We start from the raw sequence: 15955 nt of genomic DNA on the forward strand, positions 1-15955 counted from the left end.
ATATAATAGGCTAGGATTCTTAGCGTACAATACAATTAGTGAACCTAACTATTTAGGCCAATGATAATTGTTTAAGCTAAATATGAGTACAAAACGACAGGAATAAGTGAAACTATTGAAAGAAAAATAATAATACGTAAAAGAAAAACGTTTTAAAAGTTTGTAACTTTATATTATGTCAACTAATACACACGCATTTAAATATTTGACTTTACAAAAAAGACGAGAGACCCCACTAAACCTAAAAAATTAACTACTTGTAATTAACATCCCAAGCCCCACACTTTTTCGGTTACACGAATACGATTTTATATATGAAATAATTTCTAAGAACAACCCGCGTTGGATTTAATTTATCCAAAAATTAGTAACGAAAGAAGATTCTAATCAATTTTTTTATGATTAAGAGAAGAAAAAAATAATTAATCATCCTTTTCGTAGTGCCTTCCTTCATCTACCGTATCATCAGCACAATCTCGTTTTGTTGACTTTGACTCCGACCGACCATCCGACGCCGTGTTCACCAATTCCTATCTGCCACGTGTTCCCGCCAAAGTTGGACCTTATAAAAAGCTCTCCAAATTTGCTCACACGTTCTCTCTCTCTCTCCGAATCAGAGATTCAACACAAACACAATCCAAATCTCTCTCTAAAATCTATCTTCGAAATCAAAGATGCCATATTGCGAGGTCTCATCACAGCAAACTACGAGCCTCGACTCTCAGCTCAACAATGGAGTCAAGCTTTTCTACAGAACCTACGGTCGCGGAGCTACCAAGGTCCTTCTCATCATAGGTTCGATTCTCTCCAAAATCCAATTGCTCTCTCTCTCTCTCTCGCCGATTAGGTTTTTTTTCTTCTCTTTTCAATTTTGTTTTTTTATTGACGATGGTTGAAACTTTCGGTGTATTAGGATTGGCCGGGACTCACGAGTCGTGGGGTCCACAAATCAAGGGACTCACCGGCTCCGATAGTCCCAACGACGGCGACGGAGACAATGAGGACAGTTGCCACGGCGGCGATGGAATCGAGGTCTGTGCTTTCGATAATCGCGGGATGGGTCGGAGCTCTGTTCCCACCAAAAAGTCTGAATACTTGTGAGTTTTTCAGTGATATAAATAAACCTCAAAAGTTTAATTTAGTCTTTTGTTTCACTCGAATTAATACCTTTTTTTTAGTGTAAATACATTTTTTTTTTTTTTTTTTTTTTTTTTTTTATCTTTGATGGGTTTGGTTTCTAATCAAGCATAAAGTTTAAAACTTTGGGGTGTAATTAGTCTATTGACAGAAATTTAATTGATAATATATACTTGAACAGAAATTGTTTTCCGATTATTTTTTTTTTCTGTAGAATAAGTAGGCATATTTTAATCTGAGTACGGAAAATCGTGGGAAAGGAATCAATGAAACCAACTAACTAAGTTAGTCAATATCGTCTTCATTTTTTGTAATGCTCGTGGAATGTGATTCATGCTATTTAAATATTCAAAGTTCAAACAATAGAACGCGCTATCTGATTTTTTTTTTCTTTTTCTCTCACTTTAGTTGTCAAAAGCTCATTAATTTTGCATTGGTTAATCGCGAGAAACTTGTCTGTGATTGATTGTTGTGGTGCAGAACAAGGATAATGGCTGAGGATGCTATATCTTTGTTGGATCAGTTAGGTTGGGTAAAAGCCCATGTTTTCGGTCACTCGATGGGTGAGTCTAATAAAAGAGAGATTTTATCAGAAATAATTAAAGAACAGTTTTAATTCTCTTAAGCTTTGAGTTTTCAGGAGCTATGATAGCATGCAAAGTAGCAGCGATGGTGCCCGAGAGAGTTCTATCGTTGGCTTTGTTAAATGTGACCGGTGGAGGGTTCGAATGTTTTCCAAAGGTGAACCTTTTTTTTTGTTATTTGTCGATAAAACAGTCCAGAAATCAGATTTGTTTAGAAAAGTTTCTTCAATAGCAGAAGCTAAAACAGTCCAGAAATCAGATTTGTTTAGAAAAGTTTCTTCAATAGCAGAAGCTTGACCTGATCCATATCGATATTTAAATGAGATTAGTAAATTTGATGGGTCGGTAAATATCATTAAATCGGACTTGAAATCTGTTGACTTAATATACTTTATAGAAAGGATAAACGATTTCTCTTGGAACGTTGTGTATCCCTGTTGAATGTGTTTCTTAGAGAGAGAAGATTTTCTTGTGTTGACTTTGCAGATTGACAGACTATCGCTCTCCATCGCAATCCGTTTCTTAAAGGCAAAGACTCCCGAGCAAAGGGCTGCCGTGGACTTGGACACCCACTACTCTAAGGTCTCTCTCTCTCTCTCTCTCTCTCTCTCTCTCTCTCTCTCTCTCTCTTATGAGGCTTCTCTAACAATCGTCTACTTTTGACAATGTGCAGGAATATCTCGAGGAATACGTTGGCTCCACCACGAGAAGATCGATCCTATATCAGGTAAATTTGAAGACGGTCAAACAATATCGATTTTCAATGTAGAAACCTATGTTCATCTCTCTCTCTCTCTCTCTCCTTGCAGGAATATGTGAAAGGTATATCAGCAACGGGGATGCAATCTAATCATGGTTTCGAGGGTCAAGTTCATGCATGTTGGACTCATAAAATGACTAGACCAGAAATCGATTCGATTCGCTCCTCTGGAATTTTAGTCTCAGTCATTCACGGCAGGTACTCAATCTCGAGCGATATGATCAGAGATTGTGTAACATTGATAAATTGATTCTGAAGCAAACAAATTTTTGTTTTTGCAAATTTTTACTCCTGTAATTTGTCTAATTTTTTTTTTTAACCCTGCTTTTCTCGTAAATATAGGTACGATGTGATTGCTCAAATCTACCACGCTCGGAGATTGGCAGAGAAACTATATCCCGTTGCGAGAATGGTAGACCTTCACGGTGGCCATCTCGTGAGCCACGAGAGGACCGAAGAGGTTAACAAATCTCTTCTCGAGCTAATCAAGGCTTCGCAAATGACGATAAAGCCACACCAATGGACGAATTTGCCCCCAAGGAACGCAGGTAAAAACATATCTTCTATCCAACACTAAGTAGCAAATTGCCAACGAGTTTCTAATAAGCTTTTTTCCACGACAGAGATGGCTGCTCGAACAGACTCGGAAGGTGGTCGAAGCAACGCCTCGAAATTGTACATGTTTCTGTTATACCTTATTGGGCTCTTCGTTTTGGCATTCGAGTTTGCGAAAAAGAGCTTTAGAAGATTGAAACCAGTGAGAGTTGCGTCTACTCTTTCATAATCAACTACACTTACACTACTTGTAATTTTCGCTCTCTCACCACAAGTCCACCATCGATCGACCACCTAGGATTTGAGCTAACCGAAAATCACCAATTTGTATATATATATTTATATTTGCAGGATCTTAGTGGTGATTCACCGAGCATGATCTGAGCCGTTCCATTGAAAATAATAGTCGAAGAACGTGGAGGGTTTTCGAAAATGACACTAGAGAATGTAACAATTAACTTACAAGCCTTCACTAAGCAATTAACCGGATGCGAGTTCCGAAACCGACGAGGTGGTTTCATATCGGCGTGGATTCGCCTGTTTATATGATAAGTTAAGCCTCCGTATTAGTATTTACATATTCCACCTAAAATTAATGAAGGATAAAACTTGATACAAATGACGTGTACTTATATTTTTGTTGAAATTGCATGCCTTGACATGGCAAAACATGGAATCCCCAGTGATTAAATTACTGGACTATAGATCTTAGTTTAGAATTTTTCTCTACACTAACTGAATTATCACCAAAGAGAACAAGCTCTTACCAGAGAGGGTTGTTTGGAATAACATCATCAATATATGTTGATATGAATAACTTCTGCAATAATATATCAAGAAGAAGAAAATGTATCAAATAAAACCATGATCAAATACATTTGAGAGAGTGTGAGAGAGACGTGCCTGTAAAGTACTTTGCAGTAGCGTGTAAATGAAATGCCATAGTTTCGGAGAAGCAGTGAAGCTTTGAAATAACTTACAAAGATGGAACATAAAAAGAGAAGAAGATTCTTAAAAGATACCATTTGAGAAATAACCAAAAAGATACAAATATATATACCATGGGAATATACCATTATGCTTTTCTTTTGTTGGAGTATACCATCATGCTTTAGTGATAATAATATAGATTGTGCTAGCTAGTTTGGTTTAACGGTAATCTCACATATACCTCGACGACGGAAAGGTTTTGGGTTCGAACTCCCTAAATTACAAGAATGTATGTCCCTTTAAGATTTTTCATAAATTATGTAATTTTGATCAATAATACCACATACGCTTTACACTGTTAATATATCATAAATAGATATACGCTATAATATATTTCTAAAAAAATATAGGCGTACAACAAATATATATATATATATATATATATATATATATATATATATATATATATATATATATTACGCACACTAGGGAAGAACAATAAAAATTCGAACTCACGAACAAATACAAGTCAAATATCTCATTTCGAGGCATTAAAAGAAGTACTACATAAAAAAATGGTACGATACAATGAGCAATGAGATGGTGAAAATTTATTTACGCCTTGAAATATATTATTTTCGCAATAAAAATTTTATACACACAAATTAATCCAAAAGTACGATGATAAATTTATTCTCATTATTCAATAGGAGAGATTTATTCCAAAATTATGACAATAAATATCATAAAATTTAGTTCTTAACACACTTTTGTCATCAAATGTAACTTTTCATGACATTTGTTGTCATATTTTTGGAATAAATAACTAATGGGAAAATACTAGTAATAGTTTTGAAATAATCCCTTCTAAAAATGAACATCTAAAAGGCCCAAATAGAAAGCCCAAAAGTATTCCAAAAGAAGCCCAAAAAGCAATCAAAGCAGGTAATCTTCTTCATCACCATAATTTCCCAAACTACTGCTTCGAGTCCTGGACAGTGGCAAATGAAGCCACGCTCTTCAAGCCAAAAAATAAAATAAAATAAAATAAAAATAAATAAACCACGCCGTCGCACATTTCCGGCAACCCCATCCCCGCCGCCAATTCCTCTCTGCCTCAATACCCTCGTTTTGTTTCAATTTCCTTAACCAGACCTAAAACCCAGATAACCGCCGACTCGGAGCCGAAGCTTAAAAGTCCCGAAGTTTCCCAGCCATTCAGGTACTTTTCTAGAAATCCGTGATATCTGAATCGAATTCGGAGGTTCGTTGATCCGAACTACTGCTGAAAATTTTAATTTCCGAGACCAGAAGCTTTTTGAAATTCCGCCGGAACCCTAAAATCCCCAATCCATGGATCTCCTACAAGCCTACGCCGCCGAAACCCCCGGCAGCCCTAGCTCGCCGGAGTCCTCTCCCCCGCGAGTCCTCGCCGCGAAATCGGCGGCGCCGACGGTCGACGACACGATGCTCTCCCTGACGGTGGGCGACAAGTCTCGGCTCGATCTGAGCCGTCCGATCGACCCTCGGCAGCGCTCGGTGGCCTTCAACCCTCGCTACGACCAGCTGTGGGCCCCGGTTCAGGGCCCGGCCCACCCGTACGCCAAAGACGGGCTCGCCACGGGGAATCGAAACCACAAGCTGGGCTTCGTCGAAGACGCTGCGATCGAGCCCTTCATCTTCGACGAGCAGTACAACACGTTCCACCGATTCGGGTACGCCGCGGACCCCTCCGCCGCCGCCGGAAACAACTTCGTCGGAGACATGACCGCCATGGCCGAGAACGACGCTGTCTCGGTCTACAGCCTCCGCCAGAGCGACCACAAGAGGCGAAAGCTCGAGGAGAAGAAGAAGAAGATGGAAGAAGATGACGACGTGGACGGCGGCGGCGGCGATGACGTGGACAATCCGGCGACGGAGGCGTGGCTGGCGAAGAACCGGAAGTCCCCGTGGGCCGGGAAAAAAGAGGGTGTCGAGGTCGAGTTGACGGAGGAGCAGAGGAAATACGCGGAGGAGTACGCGGAGAAGAAGAAGAACGAGGAAGAGAAGGCCAACGGGGAAAAGAAATCCGGCGGTCCCTCCAGCGAGGACAAGAGCACGTTCCACGGGAAGGAAGAAGAGGCGAGCGATTATCAGGGACGGTCTTGGATTGCTCCGCCGAAGGACGCGAAGCCGGCGAACGATCACTGTTACATCCCGAAGCGGCTCGTCCACACTTGGAGCGGCCACACGAAGGGCGTCTCGGCGATCCGATTCTTCCCGAAGTTCGGACACCTCATTCTCTCGGCCGGAATGGACACGAAAGTCAAGATCTGGGACGTTTTCAACACGGGGAAATGCATGAGAACCTACATGGGACACTCGAAGGCCGTCAGAGACATTTGCTTCTCCAACGACGGGTCGAAGTTTCTCAGCGCTGGTTACGACAAGAAGATCAAGTATTGGGACACAGAGACCGGGCAGGTCGTGTCGACTTTCTCGACCGGGAAAGTCCCGTACGTGGTGAAGCTGAACCCGGACGAGGACAAACAGAGCGTGCTCTTGGCCGGGATGAGCGACAAGAAGATCGTCCAGTGGGACATGAGGTCCGGCGAGATAACCCAAGAGTACGATCAGCATCTCGGGGCGGTGAACACGATCACGTTCGTGGACAACAACAGGCGGTTCGTGACCTCGAGCGACGACAAGTCTCTGAGGGTGTGGGAGTTCGGGATCCCGGTGGTGATAAAGTACATCAGCGAGCCCCACATGCACTCGATGCCGTCGATATCGCTGCACCCGAACGCGAACTGGATCGCGGCGCAGAGCATGGACAACCAGATCCTGATATACAGCACGAGGGAGAAGTTTCAGCTGAACAAGAAGAAGCGGTTCGCGGGCCACGTGGTGGCCGGGTACGCCTGTCAGGTCAACTTCTCGCCGGACGGGCGGTTCGTTATGTCCGGCGACGGAGAGGGTCGGTGCTGGTTCTGGGATTGGAAGAGCTGCAAGGTTTTCAGGACTCTGCGGTGCCACCAAGGAGTCTGTATTGGGGCCGAGTGGCATCCACTCGAGCAGAGCAAGGTCGCCACTTGTGGCTGGGACGGACTCATCAAATACTGGTCAGTCACTCGATCGTCAAATCACATCATATGGTTTTGTTTTGTTTGTTTCTTTGTTGTTCTCTCTAACATTGAGTGTTTTTTTTTTCTGGTTCATGTCTTGCAGGGATTAGAAGAAAGGGGTTTCCTTTTTTTTTTTTGGGTAACGAGAACCGGTCGGTTTTCGGAGAGTAGTAATGATGTGGCGTGCACAAGAATCTGCAACGTACTTGTTGTATTGTCATCACCAACTTGGACACTGTACTTGGGGTAGTTTTTTTTTTTTTTATAGGCGTTTTCTTTTTTGTTGCTTGAAACTTTCTGTAGAATTTTTTTTTATCAAGTTATAAAGAGATTTTGAGTTGATGTGTTTTCGCTAGCTTTTGGCCAAATGACTACCGTGAATTAGAAGGTTATAGTTTAAATATATATCATGGAATGAAAAACAGGTTTGTCAATGCGACCTGTGGCTGGGATGGGCACATCAATTCTGGTCAGTCCCTGTTTTACGAACCCCAAAAATGCTTTTGCTTTTGTTTGTGTTATTGAGTTTCTTGTTCTAACATTACATTGGTGATTTTGGTTCATGTTATGCAGGGATAAAAAGTAAAGATGTTTCCTTTTTTAACCGATTTAGATTCAGAGAGTAGTTCCGGAGTGGTGTACACAATACCCGACCCAACACTGCAACCAACGTATGTATTTATTCATTGTATCGTCGTCACCACTGTTCTCGGGATAGATTTTTTTTTTATAGGCGCTTTTTCTTTTTCGCTTGAAACTTATGTAGATTCTCAATGAAGAAATTTTGAGTTCGATGTGTTTTTTGCTTGCTTTGATTTCTTGTCGTCTCTGAAATCTATGATCCTTGCTTAGTATACACAAATCCGTAATACCTGTGAACAAATGTGTCATGTTTTTATCCAAGTTTAACATAGTTGTCTTTTTCAGTTTTATTAATTTCACTCTTTTCAATTTGAATGAACAAACCTGAATAACTAGACAAAGCAAGAATGTGACAGAATCACAGAGTCCGAAAAACCACAAAGTTGGCAGCGGTGGTTTCATCGCCTCTCTCTCTGCCCTTTTCTTTTCTTTGTTAATGGATTGCTCATTGAAAAATATGATTTCCGTTTTGTTCTCCTCTCTCCTTTTCTCGAGCTTATCTTTATCCATGTATTCCAGTCTCCTTGACGATATGAAAAGGTGGCTGAATAATGATACGCCGATGAATGGAAGAATATCAGATAATAGTGGTATGACAGTTCAAGATGTTCTCAGTGAGTTTGAAGTATGACTCGAGAGTGTGATACGGGGTTTATGTTTCCAAAATATTGTACTGCTCGAAAATCTGTCAAAATTCCCGAAGTTTTTTTTTTTTTTTTTTTGGTCTGAAGACTGTAATTGCGATTCTTCGAGTTCACTTTCGTGTACTGTTGGAGATACATCGGACCTGGCAAAGCGCAATCAAACATGGGATTCGATGTGTGGCTTGTCTTTGATTCCGTGCCACTGTTGATGGAAAGAATGCGGTGATGTGCGATTCGGAGTTGAAATTGTCTGCTAGCCTGAGATTCAGTTCAGAATATCTCACTTTTAAATAGGAAAAATACTTGATTGTTACTAGTTCATGTTCGGTACACCAACATACATCGAGTATAGAATTACCTATGTTTAAAATGGGTAACATTCATATGCATCAAAGTTGTAATTTCAAAACAAAATTTAGTCCCAACATACGGAAATTGCAAATCGTTAACCCCACGAAAATGCCGGTAGTTATCGACATAAATTTTACAAAAAGATTTACCTATTAGAGATGTTTCACTTCAGACAAACTTATTATTGAAGTTTAAATCCCGAAAATGATGCACAACAAATTAAAAAGTAAGGCTTTGAGAAATTAGGGGTGATATCGGGAAAGTTTTAATCAGCGTCCCTTGTCTGCAAATTTTGAGAGGGTTAAATCATCAAACAATTTAATTGAGGAGGGTTTATTTGAAAACCCTAACTTGTTAAGTCTTCAACGGTCAACCGCATCTTTTTATTCCCTCTCTCGCGAGCTCTCCTTCTTCTTCGCCGTGTTTTGTTGCTGAGGTCACCGAACCAGTCCGGAGGATTCTCTCTTTTCTTCTCTCCGAAGAGTTTACTCGTCGCCGTCGGAGGAGCTACGCCGTGAATCAAGCGTCCCGGCTCAGTTTCAACAAACAAGGAAACATTTCAATGGCGGCTTTAGAAAATCAATGGGAATTCAGCTGGTCAGTCACTCTTCAAAACCCACACTTTCACTCACAATTGTCATTTTCAGCTTTCGAATTTGATTTTTCGTTCATTCGAATTGAACTAAATTTGAAGTCTTGGAGAAGATTAGGAAGGGAAAAAAAATCTTAATTTTTGCGTCAGAGAGAGAGAGAGAGAGAGAGAGAGCAAATTAGATTAGAGAAGTGAATTTGATTGAAAAGAGAGGTGTGTTTGTTTCAAAGATCAAGGATAGCTCAGCAACTGAGCCTCAATTATATTGAAAGTTTGAGGTTACAAACAAAGAGAAACCTTGATCATGAAATAAAAAGGAAATTCCTTGATTTTGTAATGTGCAGTGACTTGGAAGTTGATTACGAATCGGATTCGAAAGCATCGATTGTGTACAACGCATTGGCTGTTGATAAGGAGGTACTTGTTCTTCTTCTTCACATAATACATAATTGAAGTTTTTCTGCAAGTAATCATTTAATTTTGTTCTTCTTGTCATTTGCAGTTACAGCCGGATAAAGTGAAACGAGAAATGAGGGTTTCGAATGGGAAGCTTTCAGTGTAAGCAATCAATGCCGCGTAATCATGTCTATGTGTCCGATATCATAATATTGTGATTACTTATTAAACTCATGATGTGTGTGTATGGTTAAAAAAAATAGGCATTTTGAGGCAGTTGAGGCGAGATTTCTTCGCGCATCGTACAGTGCTTTTGTCGACGTTCTTATCCTTGCCACCCAAACAATTGAAGAATTTGGGCAAGGAATGGAATTCTAGTTTTCTTTCATATGTGAGGATGTTTGGATTCAAAGCTACTTTTTAAGTGCAGAGGTTTTTGGTTCTTTAGTTATGAACTCTTTTTTTTTTTTTTTTAGAAGAGGAAGGCTTTGTTTGTAGTATGTAAACTCTTTGTAGTATGTAATCATAACGCGTGATATTTCAGATGCCAAAGTGCTTGCTTGGACAGAAAATTTGATGATTTTTTTTTTTTTCAATAATTCATTTATTTGGGTGTCTTGACACTCAAATAGTGGCCTGATTTTACATATCAAAGGTCAAATGGACGAAATTTTGGAGAGTAGTTTGCAAAGATGACCCACTTTCACATGCAAATCATGTTCTTTTGAGAAAGTGTTTAAAGCATGTTAAAGTCACATTTAGTTTGGTTGTGATTGAAACTTTCTGTTGTTTGACTTAAATAGGAGGGCGTGTTACATCAGTAAAAAGGACTTTCCAATCTTTGCCATGTTTGGCAAGGAATCCAAGAACAAGTACAACACTGATCTGTATAATTGAATTGAGAATAGTAGACCGGAATAGGACTTGACTAGCTCAGTGATTTTTTCATTTATTAAAATAGTGAAGTGAATCAAAGAAGTATTATTTGAAGCGAATTGGACAGTTAAAGAGGTAAATCAAACAATGGAAGATGTGATATCAGCTTATATATCAAACCAGTTTGAGAGAAAATTACAATATCAAATCTAGAAAAACAAAATACATTCTGTATTAAGCATGAAAATCGAAAAGGGTAAAAAAAAAAAAAAAAGATGTGTATATATAAGGGTATAAACGGGAAGAACTTCATTGGCTGATTTGGATTAGATTCCTAAGAAAAATACTATGCTTCTTCTGCGACTTTTTTTTTCCTTTTTATCTTTCTTTACTTTCTTTCATTTCACCACCATAATCGAATTCTGTCTCAGTATTCATCCAAGTAGTTATAGAGCGTATCGTCTTTCTTCGACTTGCGTCGGCTAAGCAAGGACTTGAGTAATCGCTTCCCTTTACTTTGTTGCTGTTCGAACTCTTTCACGTTTTCCCTTTCCATCGGTATTCGCATCGACGCTGATTTCCGAGGCTCCGAAGGATACTGTGTTATGTTTACACGTCAAACTCAAAAGTTCAATTCATGATAATAATCCCACCAACGAATTCGAAGATTTAAAAAAAAAACATATACACTTACACGTCTTCTTGCATTAGAAGGATTCGTGGGCGTGGTCGGTCGCTTCAAGTTCGGAGTGGTTGACCGTGAGTTTGGAGTCACAGTCCTACTTATGAGAGACCCGGATCGTAGGAGTGGAAATCGGTGCGGCGAAACCGATCGTTTCTCTGACACAAGCAATGCATTGAATCAGAAAGACCGTGAAAGAGAAAAAAAAAATCGTGATAAGACAAAAAGGGCATACCTAAATCTTTTTTGGGCATTGTAGAGGTAAAAGAAAAAATCCCGGGTCTCTGCGGACTCGGAGATCGCCCTTTACTGCAATGAATTATGGTTAAGAGTCGAGATTAGAATATGATCGATCTTTCCTTGTTTGACTTAACCGAAAATATTCTTACCTGACCGGCGGCGGCGGTGGCGGGGTTTCTCTGATTGTAGCTCGGACAGCTTCATATCACAACAAGAATATAAAAAATATTATTTCTTTAAAAAAAAAAAAAAAAAGACATGTCTCCCACATCTATACACAGCGTAACAAAATATGAGATCGAAAAAGATTTACCATTCCTAAATTGATGCCACTCGTCTTCGTCGTCGAGGCTTCGTCCTCGGTACTTTGATGTTGCATGATTCGCGCCGCGCATAGTCTCGCCAACTGAACATAAATTTAGAAAATCTAAGCTCAGCTATGATGATTAAGGAAATAATTTCTAGAGCAAATATTCCCTAAACTAATTTTTACGAGCAAAATGGTCCTCCTACTGATTTTGTAACAGTTTAGTCCCTTTCTAGAAATTAAACTTTTTTTAGTCCCTAGCTAAATTCTATAAAAGAAACTATATAAATTATTTTTTTGTCCTAAAAACAATATAAAAAAAAGTTTAAGATTGTTAGACTAAGATTTGATTTGAATGATACTTTCAAATTGCAAAGTATAAAGCTTGCCTGGCAAGATGAAGCGTTTATGGTACTTTGGCGTGTTTATCACCGACGACTGTTGTGTAAGACCTTCGCGATCAATGTATTCCTGGCACGATCTCAGTCTCTAAATATCCAAAAAAAAAAAAAAAAAAAAATTAATTACTATGAATCTCAGTTTCTATTTGAGCAAATTCAAGAGCTTGGCATACCTGTTCGATGCAAGAAACCCGAAACTCTGTTCCAGAGACTTCTTCCACCTTCTCGTCGAAGATATCGTTGACCTTGTAGCTCACCGAGCCCAAGTGATCCACCGTATTCACGAGCGCTTTTATTGCGTAGTCCTTCAAAGTCTCGACCACTCTGTGCACAGAATGCGGAGATTTCAAATCCAAGATTCTTCCGAACAAATCAAAATATGAACTCACATCTGTTTTTGGTCGTCATTCGTGTACGAGAGCTCGAAATACTCCGCGGCCGAGTACAGCTGTGTTCTCAAGTTCTTCAAATCCTGAATCAAACGAGGACCAAAGTCACAGAAAGAAAAATTATTTATTACAAGATATTGAGCGAAGTGATTACCTGAAGACTATCCGAGAAGAGCATGCTTTGGTGCATCGAAACCTCGTCGAAATTGGAAGCTTCTAGATGAACCGGAACGGGCCTCGCTGACTTTGTCATCGTTCCCATTAAGCTAATTGATTTGTAACTACAAAGCATTAAAGATTATCAATGTGATATAGTTCCTTCAGTTAAGCCATGAAAAAAGGGGTTTTTTTTTCTTTACAGAAAACTCATGAAAAGAACATGAAACCATAGACCGTTATTTTAGGAAGAAGAACCAATACCAATAGTTGAGAGTTGAATCCACATTCTATATTATATATATATTTGAAAGAATAAGAAGAGGAAAATAAGCAAACATTAAACAGATAGTGCTGGCCACGTTTCTGAAGAAGGAAGAAAAAAAAAACAATGCAATAAATTATTAGAAGAGGAACATAATTAAAAATAAAATATGATGAGAACTTGTATTCCATGCTTCTGAACCAACTGCTTAAAAGATTTTTTTTTTGTCTGAATCTTCATTAACAATCCAATTAATTGCGTATAAAATTGAAAGAAACCCACAAAAGGTAAACGACAGTTCGAAAACTCTCTCTATCATGGATTTGCCATGGAAAAGAAACTACTTGGGAGTTGATTTCATTTTTTTTTCTTCTGCTCGAAAAGGAAAAAGCGAAATTGAATTAAGCCAAAATGAAAATTCCAAAATGAACATAAAGGCGATTCCAGCTCTTAGTGAACCAGAAATAAATGAATAAATAAAACATAAAGGGGTATAAATAAAAATGAGAATCATGATTTCCGAACCTGAAAAAAGCCCTCTTTCAAATTATGAAACCGAAGCCAATGCTTGAAGAGTCAAAACCCACATCCCAAATTCCAGGTATCAAACACTGGAAACGAAGAAGAAGAAGAAGAAGAAGAAGAAGAAGAAGAAGAAAGTTCTGAAAGTGACTAGTGTTGTATATTGTTTGACAACCCTAGTAATATCCTTTTTTACAAAAGTTTGGCTTTTTATATGCTATATTAGTATATTACTATTCAGGCTTGAACGAGGACTAGAGAGAGTGTAACAAACATCATTATTGTTATGAACTGATGTGAGTCTCTGGGCACTGGGCAGAAAAAGACATGGAATTTCCTGAGCTTTGCAATGAGGGGAAAAAATATAAAATAAAGATTGTAACTTTCTTTTTGGCAGACAAAAAATAAAATAAAATTGGTCAGCACAGTCGCAACCAAGACGCTATGAGTAATATTCTATCTTTGTTGCATAATTACTTTATTTAGTTTTTTTTTTTGTGGGACCAATATTTTCTTTCTTTGTGTGAATTTGAATAATAATACATGTGGACCCTATCGTCCTATACGCTGCGCTACTCTGTTATTAAAACATATAAAATCATTAATATTAAAGTTTTAGCAGTCGTAATTACTTTAATACGTTTGAATAGTTGTGGGTACTATGATTCTCTGTGTTTTATTTTTAATTTTTATTTGTTGGTGGCTGCATTAAAGTTCTTTGATTCAGTGGTGCTCTTCTTATTGGATACATTACAGAAATGGACTTTGATTTGTTTGTCTGTATAAACTATAAAGTAAGTGGATCTTCCCACTTTTGTTTTCCGATTTTTATTTTGTTTTGGATAATGTTTTTGTGATAAACTCCAATTTCTTGTGGTAACTTTATATAAAGATTTAGAAAACATAACCTTTGGTGTACCGCTTTACTTTTTTTTTTACCTAATCTAAAATTTTTGGAAATGGTTTTTGTTTGAACACAGATGTGACATAGATATTATAAATGCTTGGATCTTGATTGCAGCTCTCAATCTCATAGACACTTCAATTTTAAGATTACGTTATAATTTTAGCTGAACTTATAAAGTTTTGTGGATAAGGGTTTCTAAGATATACGAACAAGTTTCACCTTCGCAATTCAGCTCAAATATTATCATCGCATAATATTTCTTATCTTTTTTTTTTTTAATAACTCGAGCCTTTCTATGTTTTTTTAACAAGGATTTCTCATTAACAAAACAGAACTAGCTTTAGTCTTACAAAGATTTCGAACAGCGACAGAAATCTCATTTTACAAACAAATGTCCTGAAATGAAAATGAGAAGCATAAGACAAACACATCGGAACAAAGAAAGACAATGAAGGATTCGACCGAGTATAGACGTACTCGTCAAGAACATACTCGTGAAGAACTCCACTAGACTCCTTCAACAAAGATCTTCTGCAAAATCCCGGAACGAGCAAGATTATCTCTGCCAATAACAGAATAACGCTCGACTCCTACGATAACCTCGAACATCACGAGGGCCTCCAAACCTGGCACAACTCAAGACCGAAATTTGGCTCTCTCTAACTTACAACATCCAATTTTTTTTTTTCACAGAGAGCCAAGAAACTTTACCCAGCAAGAACTTTAAACTTCACAAAAAACACCCACACGGTGCACTAAAGACTAATGAGTAAACATAACTAAAACTGAACTGCGAAAGTTAAACTAAACAAACAACAATTAAACCAAATCAAAAACAAGAAAAAAAGGTCCGCACCCAAACTTCACCCTTCCACCATTTGCCAAGAACCTCTAGCCCCTCTCATCTCCCCATCGACCGATTACCGAGATAACCCTGAAAAACAAAGCAACCCCGACCGGAGACAAAACAGAGCCTACCACCCTGACTGCAAAGCCGCCGAGAAACGTCACCGCCATCAGCGGCCTCGACCCACGTCAGCGGCTGAAGCAAACTCCAAGAAAATCCACGCACGGATCGGACCAGATCTCGTCACTGACGAACGGATCTGAGAATCGGGCCTCTGCCACCGTCAGGACCACGAACCCTTCCTAGATCCAGGACATCTCGGACCTGTGGCAAGGCACGGAGACGGGAGCAGCGCCGGCCGACGAAGCGGAGGAGAAGAACAACAAGAACTCGTCTTGGTAGTCGCGCAAAGTTCGATGAAGCACGTCACCGGAGAAACCAGACTCGCGAAGAATCGCGACCTCGCTTTCCCCCCCGGATCGGAGTCGAGTGACCGACGTCCGAGGCCCGAGGGGGGCGGCGGTGAAAAAGAACTTAGGGTTTTTTGCTAGAGAGAGAAAGAATTGGTAAAAGAAAAAAAGAAAAACAAATTTAACTCGAGTCTTTCTATTAAAAAAATGGACATAATATTCATGAGTACAAAACATACAACTTCTTTCAACAAAGAA

General features: G+C 39.1%; 4 protein-coding genes across 5 annotated transcripts; 3 read left to right on the forward strand and 1 right to left on the reverse strand.

The window, feature by feature from the left end:
* The first annotated feature begins 559 nt into the window (after nt 1–559).
* Nucleotides 560–3767, forward strand: LOC149380416 (alpha/beta-Hydrolases superfamily protein). Of its 2 annotated transcripts, none has more exons than XM_089604348.1 (10): nt 560–795; nt 914–1097; nt 1618–1700; nt 1778–1878; nt 2208–2303; nt 2395–2448; nt 2531–2679; nt 2824–3029; nt 3105–3244; nt 3388–3767. In XM_089604348.1, exons 1-10 carry the CDS (start codon nt 675–677, stop codon nt 3418–3420), a joined length of 1167 nt encoding a protein of 388 aa, XP_089460474.1. In that variant the 5' UTR covers nt 560–674; the 3' UTR covers nt 3421–3767. The 2 variants fall into 2 exon arrangements, with proteins under 2 accessions (XP_089460474.1, XP_089460475.1); XM_089604349.1 differs by having other exon boundaries at nt 561–795; nt 3105–3286.
* A 1153-nt stretch (nt 3768–4920) lies between these two features.
* Nucleotides 4921–7864, forward strand: LOC149380417 (Transducin/WD40 repeat-like superfamily protein). The gene is made up of 4 exons (XM_089602691.1): nt 4921–5188; nt 5278–7067; nt 7174–7539; nt 7644–7864. The coding sequence occupies exons 2-3, from the start codon at nt 5320–5322 to the stop codon at nt 7178–7180; spliced, it is 1755 nt and encodes a 584-aa protein (XP_089458817.1). The 5' UTR covers nt 4921–5188; nt 5278–5319; the 3' UTR covers nt 7181–7539; nt 7644–7864.
* A 1212-nt stretch (nt 7865–9076) lies between these two features.
* Nucleotides 9077–10342, forward strand: LOC149380418 (transcription factor). Its single transcript, XM_089602692.1, has 4 exons — nt 9077–9304; nt 9644–9716; nt 9802–9857; nt 9959–10342. The coding sequence occupies exons 1-4, from the start codon at nt 9270–9272 to the stop codon at nt 10071–10073; spliced, it is 279 nt and encodes a 92-aa protein (XP_089458818.1). The 5' UTR covers nt 9077–9269; the 3' UTR covers nt 10074–10342.
* A 371-nt stretch (nt 10343–10713) lies between these two features.
* Nucleotides 10714–13935, reverse strand: LOC149380419 (protein ABIL2-like). Its single transcript, XM_089604431.1, has 10 exons — nt 13537–13935; nt 12745–12871; nt 12591–12673; nt 12375–12525; nt 12190–12289; nt 11807–11899; nt 11643–11691; nt 11489–11562; nt 11266–11411; nt 10714–11169 (listed from the first exon to the last, which is right to left on the reverse strand). Exons 2-10 carry the CDS (start codon nt 12850–12852, stop codon nt 10999–11001), a joined length of 975 nt encoding a protein of 324 aa, XP_089460557.1. The 5' UTR covers nt 12853–12871; nt 13537–13935; the 3' UTR covers nt 10714–10998.
* Nucleotides 13936–15955: the final 2020 nt, after the last annotated feature.

Source organism: Urtica dioica, chromosome 12 (genome assembly GCF_054948205.1).
Source record: "Urtica dioica subsp. dioica isolate 48M chromosome 12, U.dioica_male_clone48M_v1_H2, whole genome shotgun sequence".
NCBI lineage: Eukaryota > Viridiplantae > Streptophyta > Magnoliopsida > Rosales > Urticaceae > Urtica > Urtica dioica.